General features: G+C 51.8%; 1 protein-coding gene across 1 annotated transcript; it reads right to left on the reverse strand.

The window, feature by feature from the left end:
- Positions 1 to 3: 3 nt before the first annotated feature.
- On the reverse strand, positions 4 to 10,047 carry Ciao3 (cytosolic iron-sulfur assembly component 3). Its single transcript, XM_052194791.1, has 11 exons — positions 9,957 to 10,047; positions 8,103 to 8,198; positions 6,363 to 6,506; positions 5,970 to 6,102; positions 4,196 to 4,330; positions 3,719 to 3,837; positions 2,741 to 2,870; positions 2,031 to 2,103; positions 1,605 to 1,742; positions 1,007 to 1,164; positions 4 to 837 (listed from the first exon to the last, which is right to left on the reverse strand). Exons 1-11 carry the CDS (start codon positions 10,020 to 10,022, stop codon positions 599 to 601), a joined length of 1,431 nt encoding a protein of 476 aa, XP_052050751.1. The 5' UTR covers positions 10,023 to 10,047; the 3' UTR covers positions 4 to 598.
- Between the last annotated feature and the right edge of the window lie 11,810 nt (positions 10,048 to 21,857).

Below are 21,857 nucleotides of genomic sequence, written 5' to 3' on the forward strand. Positions count from 1 at the left end.
TCCTCCAGAGGAGCAGACCTGTTTATTAGTGGTGAGACCTAGCTATGGAATTCTCACAGGCACACAGGCTTGGTGCCGACAGACTGCCCAGAGCCCAAGGCCCCAGCAAACAGCCAGGTTTTACAAGACTGGGTGCCCCACTAGGTTCAGGCGTGATACCTGCCCTATGTGTTATAGCTTTGGAAGTTAGTCACAGAAATGAAACCCTTCATAAACGACTGCATCCAGAGGGCAGGGCAGAGAAGCTGTTCATGCCCTGGGCCAGTGGGAGAGAGGCTGGAACCTCCTTGAACCTCCCTGGCTCCTCCTGATCCTGCCTGCACTTCACCCTGAATATCTCAGTGTGGACCCCTAGGCAACAGACCCCTAGGTTTGCAGGCTGTAGGCAACACAGCCAGCCAGAGACATGGGTTATACATCTCCAAGGACCCACATACAGCTAGTGCCCCACCGCAGCACACAATCCAACCCATCCTTGGAGCTCTCCCTAAATTGAGGCTCTCTGGTGTGTCCTGTGTGGCCTTTGTTGTGGATACCCACACAGTCTTCCTGGGAGTCTTGGTGCTGGCCCCCAGGGCTCTCACAGACTCAAGGCCACCTACCACCTGATGCTGAGGCCTGAGTTGGTCTTCTCCACGGCATGGTACTGCGTGTGCAGCAGGCGGCTGGCCCGCTCTGAGTCCTCGCCTTGCAGCCAATGCTGGTACAGCTCCTGGACCCCAGGTACATCTTCGGGTGCCTCACTCCTCACCATGCCATACAGTCTTTCCACTTGCTGGAGGAGCTCCCTGCTGTCCGTATCCGGAGCCTTGAGCTGGCCCCCTCCGTTCAAGCAGCCTGTGGTCGGGCATGGGCAAGGGCATGGTGGCAGGAAGTCAGGGTTAACCCTCTGACTCCCTGGGAGTGGAGACAAGGACATGCCCGCTTCCTGTCCAGCCCCTTCCACCTTCCACTGGGGGACTATCCCAGCAAGCAGAGCCTGCTGTACTGTGCTAGGAGGAACTACCTGAAGGGCAGGCCATTACTTCCACGTAGTGGTAGGGACAGCGGCCTCGTTTCAGCTTCTGCACGAGGTTCTGGATGTTGCGGAAGCCATAGGCCACAGCAAAGCGCAACACCACCTGGCCTTCCCTCTCCAGTGTCACTTCCTGGAAGTCCTTGTTCCTAAAAGTGCAGGGGTGGGCTTGTGAACATACACTGTCATGAGAGCCTGTCCCTGCCCAGGGGCAGAAGCCTTCTGGGGTTCAGTACGGTGTCACCTGGCTCTGTCTTTTCCTGCTTGCACCAAGGGGTGAAAGGGGTGATGGGGAAGGGGGTACAGCTTGCATCCACGGCCCCGCCAGATCCTCCCTTGATCTTAACGTAGGGTTATTTTCCCAAAGGGCAACCATGAAGCCCAGCATGGTGGGAACCGCAGGCTCAGGTGCTGTACCAGTGCCAGGCACCCTCCCGTCCCTGCATGTGCCAGCCTGGCTCAGGGTCTCCACTGAGACTGAGGCGGGTGCTGTGGCCTGTTTGTCCTCACTGCATGGTCATCAGAGGAGACACACCTGTGCCAAGCACCCCAGGGGTCCCCCATTCCTTGCAGTGCCTGCCCTGCTGACCTCAAGGGTTGGTAGGTGACTTCAGCCACGTGGATTCCAAAGAGTTCTTTGGCTGCGTGCCGGAACACGTGCTCCAGGTAGCCTCCTGAGCCTCCGCCCCGATGGCTGGTGGGCTCCTCAGCAGACATGCTACTGGTTCTGGGAGAGGGGCGGGTCAGTGCAGGAGGCTCAATACAGCTGAGGCCTTTTGCAGTCAGACATTAAGAACTGTTCTTATGGTGGCCCTGAGAAGCTCCGATGGCTTCCAGAGCAGGCTCTGCTTTGGCACTGTAAACTCAGCCACTCTCGGGCCCCAGCCAGGCTCTGGAGAGGTCTGGAGTCGGCCAGAAGGCACCCTGGGTAGAAAGGAGGGCACAAGACACTGCCCCACCTCACAGGCAGCGTCTGATCCCAGATAAAGTTTGTCAGTCCCCAGCACCAACTCACAGGCAATCCAGGGGCGCAGGCTCCAGCTCCGGGAGGGAGACTCCTTCTTCCTCCAGCAGCCTAGAGACTTCTCCTGCAGAGGAACCACAGCGCATGCTCTCACTGATCTGAAGAGGCTGAGTTGTCTGTGTCCCCAGAGGGACCCTTACTCCAGCCTGTGGTGGGATGGCAAGTCCAGCCAGCCCCTGGAGACCCATGGGAAGGGATTCCTGCCTGGAGCACTGTGAAAGGAGTCAGGGCCACTCTGACAGACCAGGGGTAGACTGTAAGTGGGAGGCAGGCTACTCCACTTAGGGTGACAGTATGACCCATAGGGACTAGGTGCCATCTTGCCTGCCCTCAGGACTCATTTTTGGGGCTGAAGAGATGGCACAGTGGTTAAGAGCACTGACTACCCTTCCAAAGGTCCTGAGTTCAAATCCCAGTACCCACTTGGTGGCTCATAACCATCTATAATGAAGTCTGACACCCTCTTCTGGTGTGTCTGAGGACAGCTACAATGTAATTAGCTATAATAATAAATAAATCTTTAAAAAAAATCACCAAAAAAAAAAATCATTTTTGAACCAGCAAGGATAGAGTAATGGGGCTCCATCGGCCACAGGGTCCAGGAGGCACTCACAGAAGGCCCTGCTGTCTCCCTGCCTCCAGTGCTTGGCTCCAAGGGAGCCTCGTAGATTAGAGTAGAGACTTATGCCTGGTAACTGCACCTGTTGTAAGGACACAGTCCACGTCCCGGGTCTGGTACTCCTGGTTGAAGAAGTCGGGTCTGGATGCTTCTAGCTTTTTGTCATAGCAGGGCATCACTGTTACATGGTAGATCTTGTCAGGAGTCAGAAGCTACAGATAGAGTATAGAAAGCCTCAGTGTCAGCCGGGCGGTAGTGGCGCACGCTTTTAATCCCAGCACTCTGGGAGGCAGAGGCAAGCGGATTTCTAAGTTTTGAGGCCAGCCTGGTCTACAGAGTGAGTTCCAGGACAGCCAGGGCTACACAGAGAAAAAAACAAAACAAAAAGAAAAAAGCCTCAGTCTCATCTAAGCTAAGCTCAGAAGTGTGAGATGTGAGGTGGGGGTGACTTGAGCAGTCACTCATGCCCCCTGGCCACCACAGAACCAGGGCCACATGTCGTCTCTCCCACCTCTGCCGCTGACAGGCAGCTGCAGCACAGGTTTTGAAAGAAGGTCAGGAGACAGCACACACTTGAGGGAAGCGTGGCTGTGCACACGCAGAGGGAACGCACGGGTTGATGCCAGTGCTTGCGGCGCAGTACTATGGAAGCCAGCTCCCTTCCTCACCCTGTCAGTGTAGGCTAGGACCAGTGATCACTGGAAGTGACCTCAAGTGAGGCCTGATTTGTTCACCCAACAGCCGTGGGGTGTGCTTCATGCGCTTGGTCTCCTGCTCCTTAAACAGCGCCCTCTGAGTGTGAGAAGTGCTTTTCTATAAGACCTGGGCCCCTGGTGCTCCACAAGACAGCCCAGGTAGTCACCGGCTAGCTGAACACGACTGAGATTAAGGCTGATGTCATTGCACCAGCAGCTACCATTAGGTTTCAGTCACCCAGATACCTCCAGAAGGTACCATGGTCACAGGCAGGGGATCAGTGGCCAGCCAGCAGGCCACCTCTCACTCCTGTGTCACAGCTGGCCACTCCTCATAGGTTGCCTGGGGATGCCCATCCTGTTACCTGTTGCTGTGCGAAGAAGTCTTTGACCAGGGAGCCCATGACCTGCTGTGGGGACCGGGCTGTACTGATGTAGGGGAGGATGACGCTGCCGTGTGTCTTCTCGGCATAGCAGATCCAGCCTGAGCCAAAAGGAACAAACAGGTTTGAGGTGTGCAGAGGGCAGGCCTGGGGGTGGTTCGCAAACAGCTGTTCTCCCCTTGGCAGTGACATGACATTCTGGGGGTGGAGCGACTCATACAAAAAAATGACTGTGGCATTAAAACACCCATCCTGTCATCACTGTCATGGCAAGGCTGGTATCCAGACGCTACCAACGGGACCCAGCGGTTCCAGGCGATGTCCCGGCACCTCCTGGGTGCCGCTATTCCTCCCTTCTCTGACGACAACCCCTCCCGGTCATTCCCACTTTCCTTTCCAGCTGTCAGTATAACATGGCATCCTAACTTCAGTTAAACAACCACGCAGCCATGGACACACCCGGGCAGGCGGAAGCCAACACCGGCAAGGCCTCTCTGGAGCTGGCTTGTTCTCGGAATCGCTGCACAAACTCTTTTTGGCTCTCCAAAAGGCTGAAGTTCCTCGCGAAGGCAGTGTCGAAGACAAAGTGGACCCCTGGAGAGCGACGGAAGGCAAGCAGGTGCTTTAGCACCCAAGGCAGCAGAAACTAGCACCTGGACTCCTCTGTCCTGAGTGGGGCAGCACTGCAGGCCACAGGCCAAGAGCAGGGCTCTGCTCCAGGGCACCATAGCACACGGGGTCTTAGGAAGCACTGTTTTACCAGGCTCAGCACCTGCTGTGCAGATGACCGGAGAGCTGTCCAGTGGCCCCAGCATCACCCCAGAGAATTCCCAAAACCATGCTTTTCTTAGTACCTCTCTGAATGTGTTCAAGCCTTATGTACCATAGGGCTTAGCCCTGGATGTTTTGGCCTCCTCCAGATCGACCTGTGGTAGAGAGAGACCTCTGCCTCCCCGACTGACTCCTGATGATGACATCCCCAAGGGCTAGGGCCACCTGTATGGCCACACTGCTATAACCCTGCATGGACTGTGTAGACATGACTCGGTGGGCTTTCCAACCACAGTGAGATGTTGGAGACTATGTCAGCCTGGCATAGGCCATGAGCTAAAGCTCCCACAGGACCCCAGTGGAAGACTGCTCCTGGGTCCTCAGCTCTCTAGGGCTGGGAACTGTCCTGGGGTGACGCAGGACTGAACGCTCACCAGGACCACTACCCTCATGCTGGTTCTCCTTGGACTCTGAGGACCAACAATGACTCCTTGTGCCATGGCAAGGGTCACACAATGGGGTGCCTGCCTTTCAACTCATATCCCCTGCAAGACACTATTTCCATGGTAGACAATAAGGTGGCAGGTCATCTAACAGGCAGGAGTGTTCTGTGGAGGTGGCACCATGAAGCCCAGTCCCTCCACTTCCCCAGGAGAGGCTGCTGGTTACTCTGGTTTAGCAGGGAGCTTTCGAAACACCCATGTCTTCCTCCACCCCAACTCCTGGCACAGAGGTCAGGCAAAGGTCACCCAAGCCAGGACCCAACAGACGTGAAAGCAGTTACCAGAGCTAGTAAGATGGCACAGCAGGGAAAGGGCCTTGCTGTCAAACTGGTTAACCTGCATTGATGCCTGAACCCCACGTGGTGGAAGGAGAGAACTAAGTCCTGAGAATGGTCCCATGATCTACGCGCGCGCGCGCGCACACACACACACACACACACTCAAAATAATTACATGTAAAAATAAATACATGATAAAAAAGTTAAAATACAAATAGTAACCTGAGCTGGGCACAGTATCACACTGTCTGTAATCCAAGTTCTAGGGAGGCTGAAGCAGGAGGCTTGTGTGTTTGTGGCCAGCCCTGACTACAAAGTGAACTCAACACAAGCCAGGGTTACAAAGTGAGGCCCTGACTTAAACAAACCAACCTGCAAAGGTGGCGTCTGCAAACAATTCCAGCACTTGCTCCATGAGGCAGTTCTAAACCAATCTGATCTAGACCTAGTTTCTACAAACCAAATCACTAACACCACCCAGGGGACAGGTGACTCGTCAACTACAGTGCGAAGTCGGAGCTCAGCCGGCTTCTCTCCTCACCATCCCAGTGAACTTCGAGCTGAAGTCACTCTAGGGAGGGTGCCCCACTGTTCAGCTCAGGGTGAGTGACACGTGCCTGGGGGCGGGAGGAGTCCCTGAACCCGCCGCCCACCCTCGTTCACTCAAGGTTCTGCGCCTACCTATTTTTTTGAAGAATGAAGTTAATTTCCTGGCAGTGTCTGTGCAGTCTAGCTGAAACCTGGCAGCCAGTGAGGCTCTGGACTGCGGTGATACGGAAACGACCACCAGCCGCTGCTGACCGGGGGCCGCCACCTGTAAAGCAAGAGAGAGGAGCCCCTGGCTCTGCGGGCTTTGTACAGATTCACAGAGGCCATCGGCGCCACCACAGTCGGCTACGGTGACATTCAGAACCCAACCCAGAGCTCCAGGCCCAATACTCAGCGTCAGAGACCACCAGCGGGAGAGCTGTGAAACCTAAACACGAAGAGTCGCTGGAAGCCAGACGGGTGGCCAGCCGAGCTTCCCTGACGAAATAAGCTGGAAGGCAGCTGGGGCTGATCCCCACTGCTTACCTTATTAGCATCTAGAACCTTCCGCAGCTCCTCGTGACTCTGCTGGGTGATGAGTACCGTCTCTGCTGAGGTGACACAGCCGCTACACGCCAGGCAGTCATTCAGGGACACCTTGGCCTTCTCCAGCTTCTGTGCTCTTCCATCCTGTGGGTGAGCGAAATCTGGAGCGGAGTCTTGTGGAGGATGGGCAGGGCATTCGGTCCAGGCAGCCCTTCGACTTTCTCTCGCACCACTCAGAACCAGCCTGGGAGCAGCCCGGGGTCCTAGGACACCCTCTGTCTTTTTCATGACAGTAGGTGGGATTCAGGGCTCTGCAAATGCCAAGCAAAGACTCCACCACAGAGTTCTCTCTTCAGCCCCGACACCCAGTTTTTAAACACGAATACACTGACGCTTTAGATACCCTAGGTGTTCAGACTGGCATCAAGTTCTAGCTTTTGGGACTGGAGTGATGGCTCAGCAGGTAAGAACACCAACTGCTCTTCCAAAGGTCCTGAGTTCAAATCCCAGCAACCACATGGTAGCTCATAGTCATCTGTAATGAGATCTGAGTCCCTCTTCTGGTGCATCTGAAGACAACTACAGTGTACTCACATATAATAAAAATTAATTTTTTTTTTTAAGTTCTAGCTTTTGACCCTGGAGTGCAGGACCCATGAGCAAGGCTGGCTTCCCCAGGTCAGTGCAGAAGCAGCAGACCTGCTGGGGACAGACTGGGATTCAAAGAGGGATAACCAAGAATGGATGAAGGAAGAGAGGGTGGGGGATGGGAGAGAAGGCTGCACAGGCAGTAACAACTATCAGAATTGGTAGAACAGACCCGGGACCCCAGTGTCCAAATCAGGGCCTCCAGGACACCCCCAGTGCTTCTTGTCATGCAAGTGTGGTGCCAGCCTGAGCCATCAACACTGCTACAGATGCAGAAATGGCCTGAGCCAGGGCCAGGTGAGCTGCAGGGCTGCACACTGACCAGAGAAGTGAGGCTAGAAGCTTGGAAGTCCCTTCAGCTATCCTGAGCCTGTGCTTAGCACCAATGCCCCACCCAGAGGTTAACCACGCCGAGAAACCAAAGGCCCACAGACCCAGCTGCCCCGGCACCATGTGGACAAGGGGACTTGTCTTTAAAGCACAGCTTGGTGGTGATGGGCACCTTCCTCTGTACCTCCTGGTACACTGAGGTCTGGTAGATGCCACACAGAGTGTCATGAGGTCACTGTAGTAGACAAACAGCTGGGTGCGCTGTCACAGCTTGATCCTGCTCATGGGGATCTGCACACCCATTCCCTGAACCTCCCCAAGGTCCCTCTCCTCCTCAGAGTCCTGTGGCTGGGTGTGGCTGCTCAGGGCAGTGGTGCATGGGACTTTGAAGGGATTCCTTGGAGTGCAAAGGTTGACAGACATCAGGATCTAACCTTCAGATTAGAGGAAGGAGGGGCTTGAGGGGACCAACCCCCAAAATCTTATGCTACTAAATGTAGGGGGCAGGGAGTGGGGGAGAATCCACCATCTCTGCAAAAGGCGCAGAACAGGACAGATTGGCTCCCTGCTCACCACCTCAGCTCCCCGTGGTCAGTGAATGTGAGCAGTGAGAGAGAGAGCCGGTGTGATGCAGGGAGTTTCAGGGTGGCCACATCTATGGCTGGGAGAGGCAGGGGATGTGTGTTTCATATCCGCACCCCAGCCTCCCTCCTCCCGCCGCCAGCCCCCAGCAGGGATGTGGTGAAACCTCTGTGTCCTTACTGGATTCACTTGGAAGTAACTGCCATCGTCTTCAATGTGGATCTTGGCTATGCCGCTTCCAGACTTCTTGTCCACCTTCACAGGCTTGATGCAATTCTGCCAGGAAAAGACCCCAAACCAGGCTCTAGTAGGAGAAAGCAACTTGGATGGAGGATGGAGGACAGAGGATGGAGGACGGTGGATGGAAGATGGAGGACGGAGGGGGGAGGACGGAGAATGGAGGATGGAGGACATCGGATGGTGGGTGGAAGATGGAGGACAGAGGACAGTGGTCGAAGGATGGTGGACGGAGGAAGGAGGATGGAGGAGGGTGGATGGAGGACGGAGGGAGGGCATTGGATAGAGGATGGTGGATGGAAGATGGAGGATGGAGGACGTCGAATGGAGGACAGAGTAAGGAGGATGGAGGACACTGGACATCAGATGGTGGAAGATGGAGGACACAGGATGGAGGACAGAGAACAGTGGATGGAGGAGGGAGGATGGAGGAGGGAGGAGGGAGAACAGTGGTCAGGGGATGGTGGACAGAGGAAGGAGGATGGAGAATGGAGGACAGAGGGAGGACAGAGGAGGGAGGACGTTGGATGGAGGACGGTGGATGGAAGCTGGAGGATGTCGAATGGAGGACAGAGGAAGGAGGATGGAGGACATTGGACATCAGATGGTGGGTGGAAGATGTAGGATGGAAGGTGGAGGACACAGGACGGAGGACGAAGAACAGAGGATGGTGGACGGAGGAGGGAAGATGGAGGACGGAGGGAGGACAGAGGAGGGAGGATGGAAGGCCTCAGGGACGGCTGGCTACTGGCCACAGAGTGAGGCTCACCACTGAGGCCAGTTCTGCCACCTTCCTGCCACTGAAGCCATGCTGAGCTCTGGTTGCCACCTTCCCTGTACAAGGTGGAGTATGTCATCGAGGTCACTCTCTCTCCAGGGCCAACTCACCATCAAGACTGTGAGAACTCTATATGCAAGCTAATGCAGACGCCCTGACCAGCCTGCCCTTCCGGAGTGCAGATGGCAGCACACCACCAGAGGCCAGCGTGTCAAGAGGCCTGGCCAGCCAGGAAGGCTTTCCTTGGAAGCATCTAGAGGTCACCTCCAACCCACTACCACAGATGAGACTTCATGTCGCTCCCCTTCTCCTGGGCATCTCCTGTCAGTGCTTCCAGAACCTGGGTGGCTTTCCAGAAAATGGCCAGTCTTGGGTAAGATGCCTCGGTTCATCCTGCCTGTGTGGCAGCTCAGTCCCTTTTTTATGGGTCATGGGACTTGGCTACAGGACCGCTAGCTCTGGAGACAAAGGAATACCCAGCAAAGGCAGCGGCTCCCGTTTTCAGGGGTGGCTGCCTGGCATCCCTCTATCTTCCTCAAGGCAAGGTCAGGAACATTAGCTATGAGTGTGGCTCAAGTGGACATCTCGCCTGTCCCTTCAACATGGCCCCGTCCACAGAGATGAACAAACTGGCTCTGAGAGGGAAGGGATGTCTCACAGGTGTGTGGAGGCTGTCCAGCCCAACCATGTCTCTGCATTACCAGCTGGGTGACACTACTAGGAACTGTAGTTGAAGATCACATAACAAGTCCCCTCCTTTTAAAACACCAAGCCTGCCTGTCACCCCTAAACACTCCCATGATCCCGGAGATCCTCCGGTCCCAGTAACCGGGTTGTCCGGCCCTCCCTGGCCTCAGTTGTCTGTGTTAGTAAAAAGGGAACTAGACTGACAGAGGCCCTGGTCCCGGGCCCTGGGTCGGGTCTCTTGCTCAGGAAAAGACGCAGGTGAGAGAGGTCTCCCGAGGCGCAGGCCAGGCCCGGACCCTTCTCCTGCGCGACATCGCCCTTGGCCGGCCCACCTGAGACGGCCCGATGAAGTCATCCAAGTCGGTCAGCTGTAATGCCCCACTGAAGGGCGACGCCATGACAGCCTCACTGCCGCCGAGCGTCGCACGGGAGTGTCGCAAAATGAGGCCAAAATGACGTGCAGTTCCGCCACTCTGCCGGAAAACGCAAACCCCAGCGCATGCTCATTTCTCTCTGTCAGCAGAAAGAGTGAGCGCCCTCTGCTGGCGGCCTTGAGCGCTCGGACCAGGGCACTCAAAGGAGCAAGTTCCTCAGCGTTCAGTTTCCCGTGCGTCCCTTGGATGGAACTCGAGAGTCAGATTCTGCCGCTTCACGTAGGGGTGGGAATCTGGGTTTCACCTTGACCTGGCAGTACTCAAGGAAGGTTCCAGATACAGTGGGCAGCAGAACACAAAATTAACTTTGATTCACTGGAATGCCTTGGAATGGGCTTACCAAAAATAAGATGGACAAGTGCTGTTGATATATTAAGACAGGAGTGTGGGAGAACACTTACAGCAGTAGGTTCTTGGACTGGACCAGGGCCAAAGGACAGTTTGTGTTTGCCGGGAGGATGCTGATGCAGGAAGGAGGGTCATACATAGATCCGGGGATATTCAGCCTCCCCTCCCCCAAACCCTCTATTAGAACAAACACAGTGGAGGGCTGGCAGAATGCGAGGTGTATCCAAGGCCCACTAGAGATACAGAGCAGAACGGCCTGGAACAGTAGAAGGGACGAAGTTCTGGCGTTCACAGTAATGTAGGTGATCCCTGAAGACTTACAGTCAGTGGATAGGCATGTAATAGATGGTGCATTTTTCTTTTAAACGGAACTGGGTTTCTCTGTGTAGCCCTGACTGTCCTGGAACTCGCTTGGTGGACTAGGATAGCTTCAAACTCACAGAGATTCACTTGCCTCTGCCTCTGGAATGCTGGGATTAAAGGTGTGCCTGGAAATGGTTACAATCAGGCTGGGATGAGAGTTGATTTAGTGCTTGCTGTGCAGACGTGAGGAATGAATTGAGTTTGACTTGTAGCATTAATGTAAAAGCTAGACACAGCGGCATGTGCTGCCCATAATCCCACTGAGAAGTTAGAGACAGGGAGAGCCCGGGGGCCTATGGTCAACCACTAACCAGCAGAGACTGCTAACCTGAGCTCACTCCAAGACCCTGGATAATGGAAATAGAAAACTGACTCCTGCAAATTACTCTCTGGCCTCCACAGGTACAACATGGCACAAACAACACGCATATACATGTATGTGCACACACAAATGCATGTAATCTTACAAAAGAAAAAACCTGATGTGCAAAAATCCCACACTTGGTTTTTGTTGTTGTAGCTGTAGTTTCGTTTGTTTCGTTTTCCTTCCCTAAACAAAGACTGTCACTGAATAGCCCAACCTGGATGCAAATCCTTTTGTTTGTTTGTTTGTTTGTTTAAGATTTATGTATTTATTTTATGTATATGAGTACACTGTAGCTGTCTTCAGACACACCAGAAGAGGGCATAAGTTCCCATAACAGATGGTTGTGAGCCACCATGTAGTTGCTGGGAATTGAACTCAGGACCTTTGGAAGAGCAGTCGGTGCTCTTAACCACTGAGCCATCTCTTTGGCTGGGTTTCTTTCATTTTCAAGACAGGGTCTTTGTGTATAGCCTTGGCTATCTTAAAATTCATTCTGTAGACCAGGCTAGCCTCAAACTCATAGAGAACAGCCCTTCTCTGCTTCCTGCATGCTGAGATTAAAGGCGTGCACCACCACCACCACTACCACAATTCAGTCTTGACTTCAAATTCTTCATTTGAACACTGGGATTACAGGAGAATGCCATCACACACAGTGGGCTGTACATTTTAAACAGAGCAATTGTATAGTATGTGAGTTTGTATCTTGATAAAGCTGTTAAAGACAGGGTAGAGCTATAGCCAGGTATAGCAATTTGTGCCTATAATCCTGCCACAGGAGATTGAGACAGGAGCATTGCTTCAACTTTAAAAAAATGGCTTACAGGACAGGAGAAATGGCTTAGCTGTTAGGAAGTAAATGCTACTTTTGCAGCGGACCTGGGTTGGGTTCCCATCATCCACACAGCAGCTCACAACTGTCTGTAATTCCAGTTCTTGGGGAGCCAATGGCCTTTCTGACCTCTGTGGACACTAGGTATGCACATACACATATCTACATAAAAGCATAGTACTCATATACATGAAATAACAATAAATGAATCTTAGAAAATGTATTGTTGCTGTGTGTGTGTGTGTGTGTGTGTGTGTGTAGACAGGTGTGCACCACTGTGAGGAGTGTGAGCACATGGAGGTCTGGAACATTGGTTTTCTTCACCCTGCTTTATGGAGATGCCAGGAATTGAACTGTTTTTTTGTTTGTTTGTTTGTTTGTTTTTGTTTTTATTCCAAGATAGGGTTTCTCTGTGCATCCCTGGCTGTCCTGGAACTCACTCTGTAGACCAGGCTGGCCTCAAACTCAGAAATCCACCTGCCTCTGCCTCTGCCTCCCAAGTGCTGGGATTAAAGGCATGTGCCACCACTGCCCGGCAGGAATTGAACTCTGGTTGTCAAGGTGGCAACCCGCTGAGCCATTTTGCCAGCCCATTTGCTTCAAGTTTGGTGCTAGCTTATGCTATGTAGTGAGCCCAGGCTAGCTAGGACTACACTGCAAGACTATGTAGTGAGCCAAGGCTAGCTAGGACTACACTGTAAGACTATGTAGTGAGCCCAGGCTAGTTAGGGCTACACTGTAAGACTATGTAGTAAACCCAGGCTAGCTAGGACTATACTGCAAGACTATGTAGTGAGCCCAGGCTAGCTAGGACTACACTGCAAGACTATGTAGTGAGCCCAGGCTAGCTAGGGCTACACTGTAAGACTATGTAGTGAGCCCAGGCTAGCTAGGACTACACTGTAAGACTATGTAGTGAGCCCAGGCTAGCTAGGGCTACACTGTAAGACTCTTTCAATCAATGAAAAGGGTGGGAGCTGAAGGCTCTATGGCCCCAGCTTCTGGAATGGCCTTGGATCTAGGTCATCCAGTCTCAAGTCACGTCTGTCACCTAAAGAGACCAACAGAAAGTTAGAAAGAGATCTCACCAGTATGATTCATAAAATAGGACCTCAGTTTCTGTCAGTTTCTGATTCTCTCTCTCTCTCTCTCTCTCTCTCTCTCTCTCTCACACACACACACACACAGGTGGCTGGGCACCCCTCAGACATCTTTCATTAACTCATTTCCCTGGGGGCTCTGGCTCGGTGCAGATGTCACTGCCTCTGGGTCCCCAAGCTCCTATTTTGCAAATTGTTTCATCATCATCATTAGCTTAGTATTTACTGTGTGCTTCCCCTGTGCATGGCTCTAAGCTAGACTCTGGGAACTGTAGGGTTTACAGACGTCAGGGAGGGGAAGGGAGGACACAGGGGCCAGCCAGGGACATTGGGAGAAACTAGCAGGGCCTCAGCTACTGTGACACTGTGCCCCCAAGTGCCATTCCTTTTCCTGGGCTTCTCTGGCTGTCTTGGATACTCATAGGCCTTTGCCCACAGGTACCAACATGCCACCCACGTGGGGGAAGCAGCTACTACTTTCTTTTTGTTTTTCTTTTCTTTCTTTCTTTCTTTCTTTCTTTCTTTCTTTCTTTCTTTCTTTCTTTCTTTCTTTCTTTCTTTCTTTCTTTCTTTCTTTCTTTCTTTTTTTTTTTTTTTTGGTTTTTCCAGACAGGGTTTCTTTGTAGACCAGGCTGGCCTCGAACTCAGAAATCCACCTGCCTCTGCCTCCCAAGTGCTGGGATTACAGGTGTGCGCCACCACGCCCAGCTAAGCAGCTACTTTCTACTGACCATGTGGTTCATTGAGGCTTGCCCATAGCCCTGCCTCCTCCCTCGACGAATGCCACTTTCACCCAATAAGGACATGCCATGTACTAAGACCCCGAGGCTGCTGTGACAGACGCCACAACCGAGGGTTCAGAACAATGGAAATTTATCTTCACAGCTTTGGAGATGAAAGGCCTGGCACCCATGGTGGTGTGGTGCCTTGCACCCTCCTCGGACTGCAGGGGAGAGGCTTCCTGCCTCTTCTCACTTCTTAGGGTTCCGGGTGGTCTGGGCCTATGAACATCTATTTCCAGCCTTTGCCTTTTCACATGACCCACCTTACCTCTATGTGTCTCTGAACCTCTCTTGACAAACTCCTGTCACTAGACTTAGTCAAGGATCACCTTGAGGCCTCTGAAGTCATTATACCTTGTGGGAACAGATGCTGGGCTGATTAGTTTTCTTCAACTTGGCACAAACCAGTCACCTGGGAAGTGGAATTCTTGGTTGAAGAATTGCCTTCATCAGAATGACCCGTGGGCATATATGTGGAGTATTTCTTTATTTCATTATTAATTAATTTATTTATTTTTGTTTTTTCAAGACAGGGTTTCTCTGTGTAACTGAGCCTTGGTTGTCGTAGAACTTGCTCTGTAAACCAGATTGGCCTTGAACTCACTGAGATCCGCCTGCCTCTGCCTCCTAAGTGTTGGGATTAAAGGCGTGCACCACCACTTCCTGCCAGTATTTCTTTATTGATGACTGATGTAGAAGGGCCCAACCTACATGAGCAGTTCCACTCTGGGGTCGCGTAAGAAAGCAGGCTGAACTAACCTTGGAGAGAGCCAGAACTTTCTTCCATGATGACTGCTTCTGCTTCTGCTTCTGCCTCTAGGCTTCTGCCTTGGGTGATGGGTTCTAACCTGCAACAAACTCTTTGCTTCTGATCATGATGTTTTATTACAGCTACAGAAAAGCAACCTAGAACCAATGGAAAGCAGAAGGAAGCCTGTTAGAGCTGAGAGCTGGCCAGCGCCCGGCCAGTGTGATTGGCTCCTAGTAGGGGTATAAAAGGCCACTGGAGTGGGGGCAGGGCAGGGCAGGAGACTCACAGATAATCTCAGCACTCGGGTGGCTGAGGAAGGAGGCCATTAGGGCAGCTCGAGCTGCTTAGAAAGACTTGGTCTCCCAAAAAACCCACTTTTTTGGTTAGATATTAGCTCAGTTGACAGTGTTTGCCTACCAGGTTGGGTTCTGTGCCTGGTACTGCATAAACCAGACATGTCATCCTAGCACTTGGGAGGTGGAGGCAGGAGGATCAGAATTTCAAGGTCATGCTCAGCTGTGTAGCAAGATTGGGGCCAAACTGGGCTGCAATATGGGAGACCCTGCCTCAAGATAGATAGATAGATAGATAGATAGATAGATAGATAGATAGATCAATTGATGGATAGGTAGATAGATAGATGGATAGATAGATCAATTGATGAATAGGTAGATAGATCAATTGATGGATAGGTAGATAGATAGATAGATAGATAGATAGATAGATAGATAGATTATTGTCGGGTGAGGGTTTCCAGGAGGGGAGAAACAGTGGGTGGAGGAAAGTGTGTCTGATTTCAACCCTGTGTTCTCCAAAGTTGCCTCCTATGCTATGTCTGAAGATGTTATGCTACAAAATTCAGAAAGGAGAAGTGGGGTTCATCCCTTCAACCTGTACTAGCCTACGGTCTTCAGGCCCCAAGGATACATGACTGACAGTTGTGAGGCCCCATACAAAGGTGGAGGGAGCCTGTGTCCAAGGAGGCTCCTCAACCAGTCTCGCTCTCACCTGTTGTCAGGAGCTGCCAGGCAAATTGGTGGGTGGGGCTGAGGACAAGCATCTCACCAGTATCAAATGCAGGACTGGGGGTTTCCTGTGCCTGGGTCAGTACAGTTGATGTGGCCCAAGTCAGCCTCATGCCCTCCCTCCAGGAGGTGAAACTACTCTCACCCGATCTCCCTCCATAGTCTCTGTGAGGTGGCACTATTTTGATTTATTTGTGTATGTGTGTGGCTGATGTGGTTTGGGTCTTGAATGTTCCTTTCAAGTCCATGTGTTACAGATTGGCTTCGTGAAGCCTTCAGAGGTGCCTTCAGGGCCTGCTGTCTGGTCAGCTGGGGTAGGGTATGTGGGGAGTCGGTTGCTAGGCACGCTCTGGCGCAGGTACCTCTTTCTGCTTCCCAGGTACCATGAAGGGCCCAGCCACCATGTGATCACACACACGGTAGGCATGAAGGTCACAGGGCCAAGGGATGGTGGACTGAATCTCCAGGACTTACTGCCTGCCTGTCTGCCATCCTTCCTTCCTTTTTCTTGGAAACAAGGTTTTGTGCAGCTCAGGCTAGCCTCAAACTCAGTGTAGCTAAGGCTAGCCTTGAACTTGTGCCTTTACCGAAGCTGAGTGCAGAGTACAGACACATAGCGTCACACCCATATACACAGTTCTAGGGCTTGAGCACAGGCAGGTTCCATGCATCTAACAGCTAAGCCACATTCCAAGCCCCTTTATTTTTCTCTATATCTTTGTGTGTGTGTGTGTGTGTGTGTGTGTGCATGTGCATCATAATGATTACTTGAGGATTTTGTTACAGTGGCCAACAGAGATCTCTTTGTCACTCAGTAAGTTGTGGGTGACTCAGCCTAGGTCCTTGACAGTAATGGGGTCACCACTCTTGTTTGGGTGGTTGTAAGGCCAATGTGCTTCATTGTGTTCCTTCTTTATGACTTGAAGTGTGGGTGCTTCCCCATGGGAAAGGCCCCACTGGGGTGCTGGGCTCATTGCAAGGGGTGGGCCCCACCATTACAAATGTGTCCTACATTGCGGGCTCGGGTGGCATCAATATCAATATAGAGATATCACTATAGAGTTAAAGTGGCCTTTTGTAGGAAGATTTTTGCAGTGGTATTGGTGACACTGAAGCTGGACCCCCCATTGCCTGGTTTTAGCTTGCTGAAACCCTACCTACACCATTAAAGCCCGTGTCAAGCCGGATTAGGTGATGGAGGCCGGACAGATGGGCTTTATTTGTTGAAAGGAACTACTGTTGTGCAGTGAGCACATCATTAGTGGCATAATCAACAGATGGCTGTGTCCTTCTGGGACCACTACATCTTGTCAACAGGTGGGATCCCAGCAACAGCCCCAGGGGAGCCTGCACGAGCTGCAATTAGGAGCTAATGAGAGGCCTGAGTGGCTGCTCGGGCTGAGGAGTGGTCTGAATGGGACTCAGCTGGGATGCTGTGGTTTGTGTGCTCTGACCTCCAGCCTCCTGCCAGCTGAGGTGTCTGCTTAGGGACAGTGGTGACTGGGGCAGTGTATTATTCATGCTCCAAGTTTTTTGTTGTTGTTATTTTTACTATTTCACAAATTATCTCTACCTCTATCTATCTATCTATCTATCTATCTATCTATCTATCTATCTATCTATCTTTTGGGGTTTGTTTTTGTTTTTGTTTGTTTTTTGGATTTGGTTTTTTCGAGACAGGGTTTCTCTGTGTAGCCCTGGCTGTCCTGGAACTCACTCTGCAGACCAGGCTGGCCTCAAACTCAGAAATCCACCTGCCTCTGCCTCCCAAGTGCTGGGATTACAGGCGTGCGCCACCACGCCCGGTATATCATTTAATTTTAAAAATTACTTATATTCAATTGTAGTGACTCAGGGTGCTAGGGACCCTTCCAGGACATTCCTCAGGCACCCTTCCCTCCCCTTCTCCCCAAACACTTCCTGCTTCTTCCCAAACACAAACTGCTTTCCTTACAGCACACAACTTGTGTTTCTTGAAATGAAATCTAATCCCCCTCTCTGCCTTCCTCCTTCCGGGCCCCCAGGACCCAGGTTCATCTTAAACTCCACGGCTCAAGTACTCTGCCTGTCTGGGCCTCCCAAGTAGCTGGCATCTCAAGAAGGATACGGCATCAACTTACATCTAACAACTTAAAATTTCTCAGGCTGTTATTTTTGGTTATGTGTCTGTGTGGGGTTATGTGCACACGACTTGCGTGCAGGTGCTTGCTGAGGGCAGAGACACTGGATCTTCTGTAGCAGTTAGAGCTGCAGGTGGTTACTGAGGCCTCTGAAGCTGGGACTAAGAGGCAAACTCTGGGGCTCTAGAATTTTCTCTTTTTTTTTGAGACAGGGGGTCTCTGTGTAGCCCTGGCTGTCTTGAACTCTCTCTGTAGACCAGGCTGGTATGAAACTCAGAGATCCACCTCCCTCTGCCTTCCTAGTGCTGGGATTAAAGGTGTGCTCTGCCACTACCGCCTGTCTTTGTTGAGTTTGTGTGTAGTGCGCTCAGAGTACACACTCACTCTGCCTCAATCAGCCACACCCCTGCCCCGCGCCCTTCTGTACTTGCTGGTAAAGGTCAGTCATGTCTTTGAGACAAGGTCTCCTTTTGTAGCTCAGACTGGCCTCAGTTTCCCAGTCCTGCCTCTGCTTCCTGAGCCCAGAGATTACAGAGATGGACTACAGCATGCTGCCGGCTTGTACCTTTAAGCCCTGTCTTTATATTTAAACTTGGTTTCTTATTGACAGTCATAGTTTATTTCTCTGCTATCAGTGAAATGAGCTAATTCAAACCAGATTAGATTATATAAAGGCAGGTTTATTGGGAAACTGCTCTTGGGTGGACAAGTTCATTGGCTGCAAGGATTGAGACCAGGGGAGTCACCATAGGGAAGGGGAGTGGGGAGGGGAGGGAGAGAGGGAGGGGGGGGAGAAGGGGGAGAGAGAGAGGAGAGGGAGGGAAGGAGACAGAGAGAGGGGAGAGAGAGGGAGGGAGGGAGAGGGGAGAGAGAGAGGAGGGAGGGAGAGAGGGAAGAGAGAGGGGAGGGAGGGAGAGAGGGAAGGAGAGAGAGAGGGGAGTGGGGAGGGGAGGGAGATGGGGAGAGAGGGGGGAGAAGGGGGAGAGAGGAGAGAGAGGGAAGGAGACAGAGAGTGGGGAGGGAGAGGGAGGGAGAGAGAGGGGAGAGAGAGAGGAGGGAGGGAGAGAGGGAAGAGAGAGGGGAGGGAGGGAGAGAGGGAAGGAGAGAGAGGGGAGAGGGAGAGAGGGAGGGAGGGAGAGAAAGAGGGAAAGGGAGAGGGGAGAGAGAGGGAGGAGGGAGGGGGAGGGAGGGAGAGAGATCTGGATTATAGGGAAGAAGAGCCTCTGGGGGAAGGGCAGGCAGGGCAGCGCTGGAAAGCTCAGGGTTGGGAGGAGCAGGGCCAGGTAGGGACTGAGGGAGGGATGGGGGATGCTGGGAGAACCTGGAGGCCAGGTCTGCTTTGATATGTAAAATATGCACCTCAGTCCCTTGACCCCGGGTCCACATCAAACCGACAGTGCTTAGTGCTTAGTTAAGCCTCACCACTCCCACCCCTGGTATTCCTGCCAGAAAATGTGTGGGTTTAAAAAAAAAATCCCCCCCCCCCCCGACATTATCCTGTAGCCCAGGCTGGCCTCCAGCTTGTGATGCTTCTCCTGCTTCTCCTTCAGCTTGCAGATTGGTGTGTAGGTTTTGGCTTTTAGGTTTTCGTGATGAGGACCCAACCCAGGTGCTCAAAGGTGCTAAACTCACCCTTTACCACCGAACAGCATCCTAAGCTCCGATGTGCACGATGTGCACGAGCATTTGCTCGGAGCTGTGGTTCCCCCCACACACACACACACTGTGTTCGCCTGGTGTAAGCAGGGTACAGAAAAGGGGGTTTGAGTCCCTACAATTGGGGATCTGAACAGTTGTAAACTGCCACGTGGATGCTGAACTCTGAGCCCAGGTCTTCTGCAAGAGTGGCAAGTGCTTCTCACTACCCGGCCATCTTCAGTTCCCCCACCCTGTCCCCTGCTTCTACATTTTTAAAAAGTTTTAAAAAAAAAGTCAAAGAAAATTTGAGGACAGCCTGGTCTACAAAGCAAACCAAGGACAGCCAGGACTATTGAAACCCTATTTCAAACAACAACAAAAACCCAAAGATGATACCTTTGGTGATGCATGAAAACTGTCCCTGAATGTTACATTTGTGTCACTGAAGTTTCCTGACTCTGCTCCTACAACCACAGGATGGAGCTGAAGGAACTGGGTTCCTGACACCTGCTGCAGATCACAGCAGCATGCGGAGGTCACAGATTCCCGCTGTGGCATCTATGCCATCCTATTACCGGGGCTCATCATGTGTGGAGGGGAAGCTGGCTTTTTGGTGGATTGGAGCTGGTGGTGTCGGTCAGAAGTGAATGCTTGTCCAATGTTCAGCAGGCTTCAGGGTCTGTGCACAGTGACACAAAACAAACAAAAATCAGATGGTGAAGCTCTGCGTTTAGGGTGTAATGCCAAGACAGCTGCTGTCATCATAGGAAATGTTCCCACTCCGCCAGAAGCTAGTCAGAAAAATTAGAAAGTTTAAAAATAGAACATATTATCATAGCAGAATATCTTCAGAAAAAGATTTCTTAAAAAAAGGAGAAAATGAGTCTACAACCCGATGACATTTGTTTCTAAATCAAGCGAGAAAAGTTAGGCTGCAACCCTGAGGAAGCAAAGTTGGAAGTGGTTTTGTTTACGAATATTTATGTAAGAACAGCTGTTCTGAGAGAGAAGGATGTTGGGACCAATTTCAATAGTTGCAGGGAGCTGGCAAGCTGACTTGGAGAAGAAGGTTCTTGAAAGCATGAGCACCTGAGTCTGATCCCCAGAATCCATGTAACCCCAGCACTGGGCAGACAGAGACAACAGGCAGCTGAACCACTGAGCACCAGGTCAGTGGGCAAACCTGTCTCAAGGTGGGGGAGGGGCCGCAAGCCGGAGGGAGCCCGGAAGGAGTGTGGCATCAAGTCTGATGACCTGAATTCAGTCCCTGGGATCTCACAAGTTCTCCTCCTATATGTGTGCTGCAAAAATGCGTACCAGGTAGCCTGATTTCCACAGCAAGTTCCAGACTAACCAGAGCTTCTAAGTGATATCTTGTCTCAAAACAAGACAAAACCAAAACCAAAGACAGGCATGGTAGTGAAAGACTTTAAGCTCAGGCAGAGGCAGGTGACACACACACACAACTCCAGAGGCTTAAGTATGAGGGTCACAAGTTCAAGGCTAGTTTGGGTTACAATTAGACACTGTTTCCAGAAACAAAAAAAGAAACAAAGACAAAGTAAGAGATTTCTAGTGATTTTTCTTGGCTCATAGGAATCCACAGAAGTCGTGAGACTGTGCAGCCTGTTTACTGGAGACATCATCGCCTGTCTGCTGAGTTGGGAGGTGACCCGAAGTCTGAAGAGTGACACCTCAGGCAAGAGCATTCTCAGGGTTGTGAGAACCGATTCAGTGGAACCTGAGGGGGTCTGGGCGGCTGTGTTTCAGGCAATGTTGGGGGAAAAACGTGTGGGGAGAAAAAAGGCCAGTCTGGGAACTAGGAAGTGCTTGCCCGGTGCTCTTTAGTTTCTTCCTGTGATATTTTGCAACACGTTCCCTCTGAGGGGTGTTCCAGTGCCTCTAAATTGTTGAAGTCAACTGTGCATTGCTGTGCCTTCACCAGTTCTGAGACCTTTAGTCAGAAGTAGATACTCAAGGATAGCCTGACTTGCCCTCCCAGGGAGTCGGTCATGCTTCACAAAGGGCCAGGTGTGCCAGGCGTGCCAGGTGTGCCAGGCGTGCCAGGTGTGCCTTGGTTCTGCCACCAGGAGCAGGGGACTCTCCAAACGGGAAGGAGCTGTGTTATCCAACACTGAATGGCCTTGGGTATCAACGACTTCAACAACAATGTTTCTTTTCCTTCTTAACTTACTATGTCATTTAGGCTGGTGTTAAACTCAAGGCCATTCTCCTGCCTCCTGCTTCCTGGTGCTAGGATTATAAGTGTGAGCCACCACATTCAGCTCACAATGTCCCTTAATGAGTTTAACATAAAATTACAAGGGAAAGCTATACTTCCATGACAAGTAGGTACTGTGTTGTGAGAATTCCTTCTCTAGGGTGATGCAAAGAATTTTCATTCCTTCCTGAGAAGCTCTCTCTCTCTCTCTCTCTCTCTCTCTCTCTCTCTCTCTCTCTCTCTCTCCCTTTC

Source organism: Apodemus sylvaticus, chromosome 10, assembly GCF_947179515.1.
Source record: "Apodemus sylvaticus chromosome 10, mApoSyl1.1, whole genome shotgun sequence".
NCBI classification, from domain to species: domain Eukaryota; kingdom Metazoa; phylum Chordata; class Mammalia; order Rodentia; family Muridae; genus Apodemus; species Apodemus sylvaticus.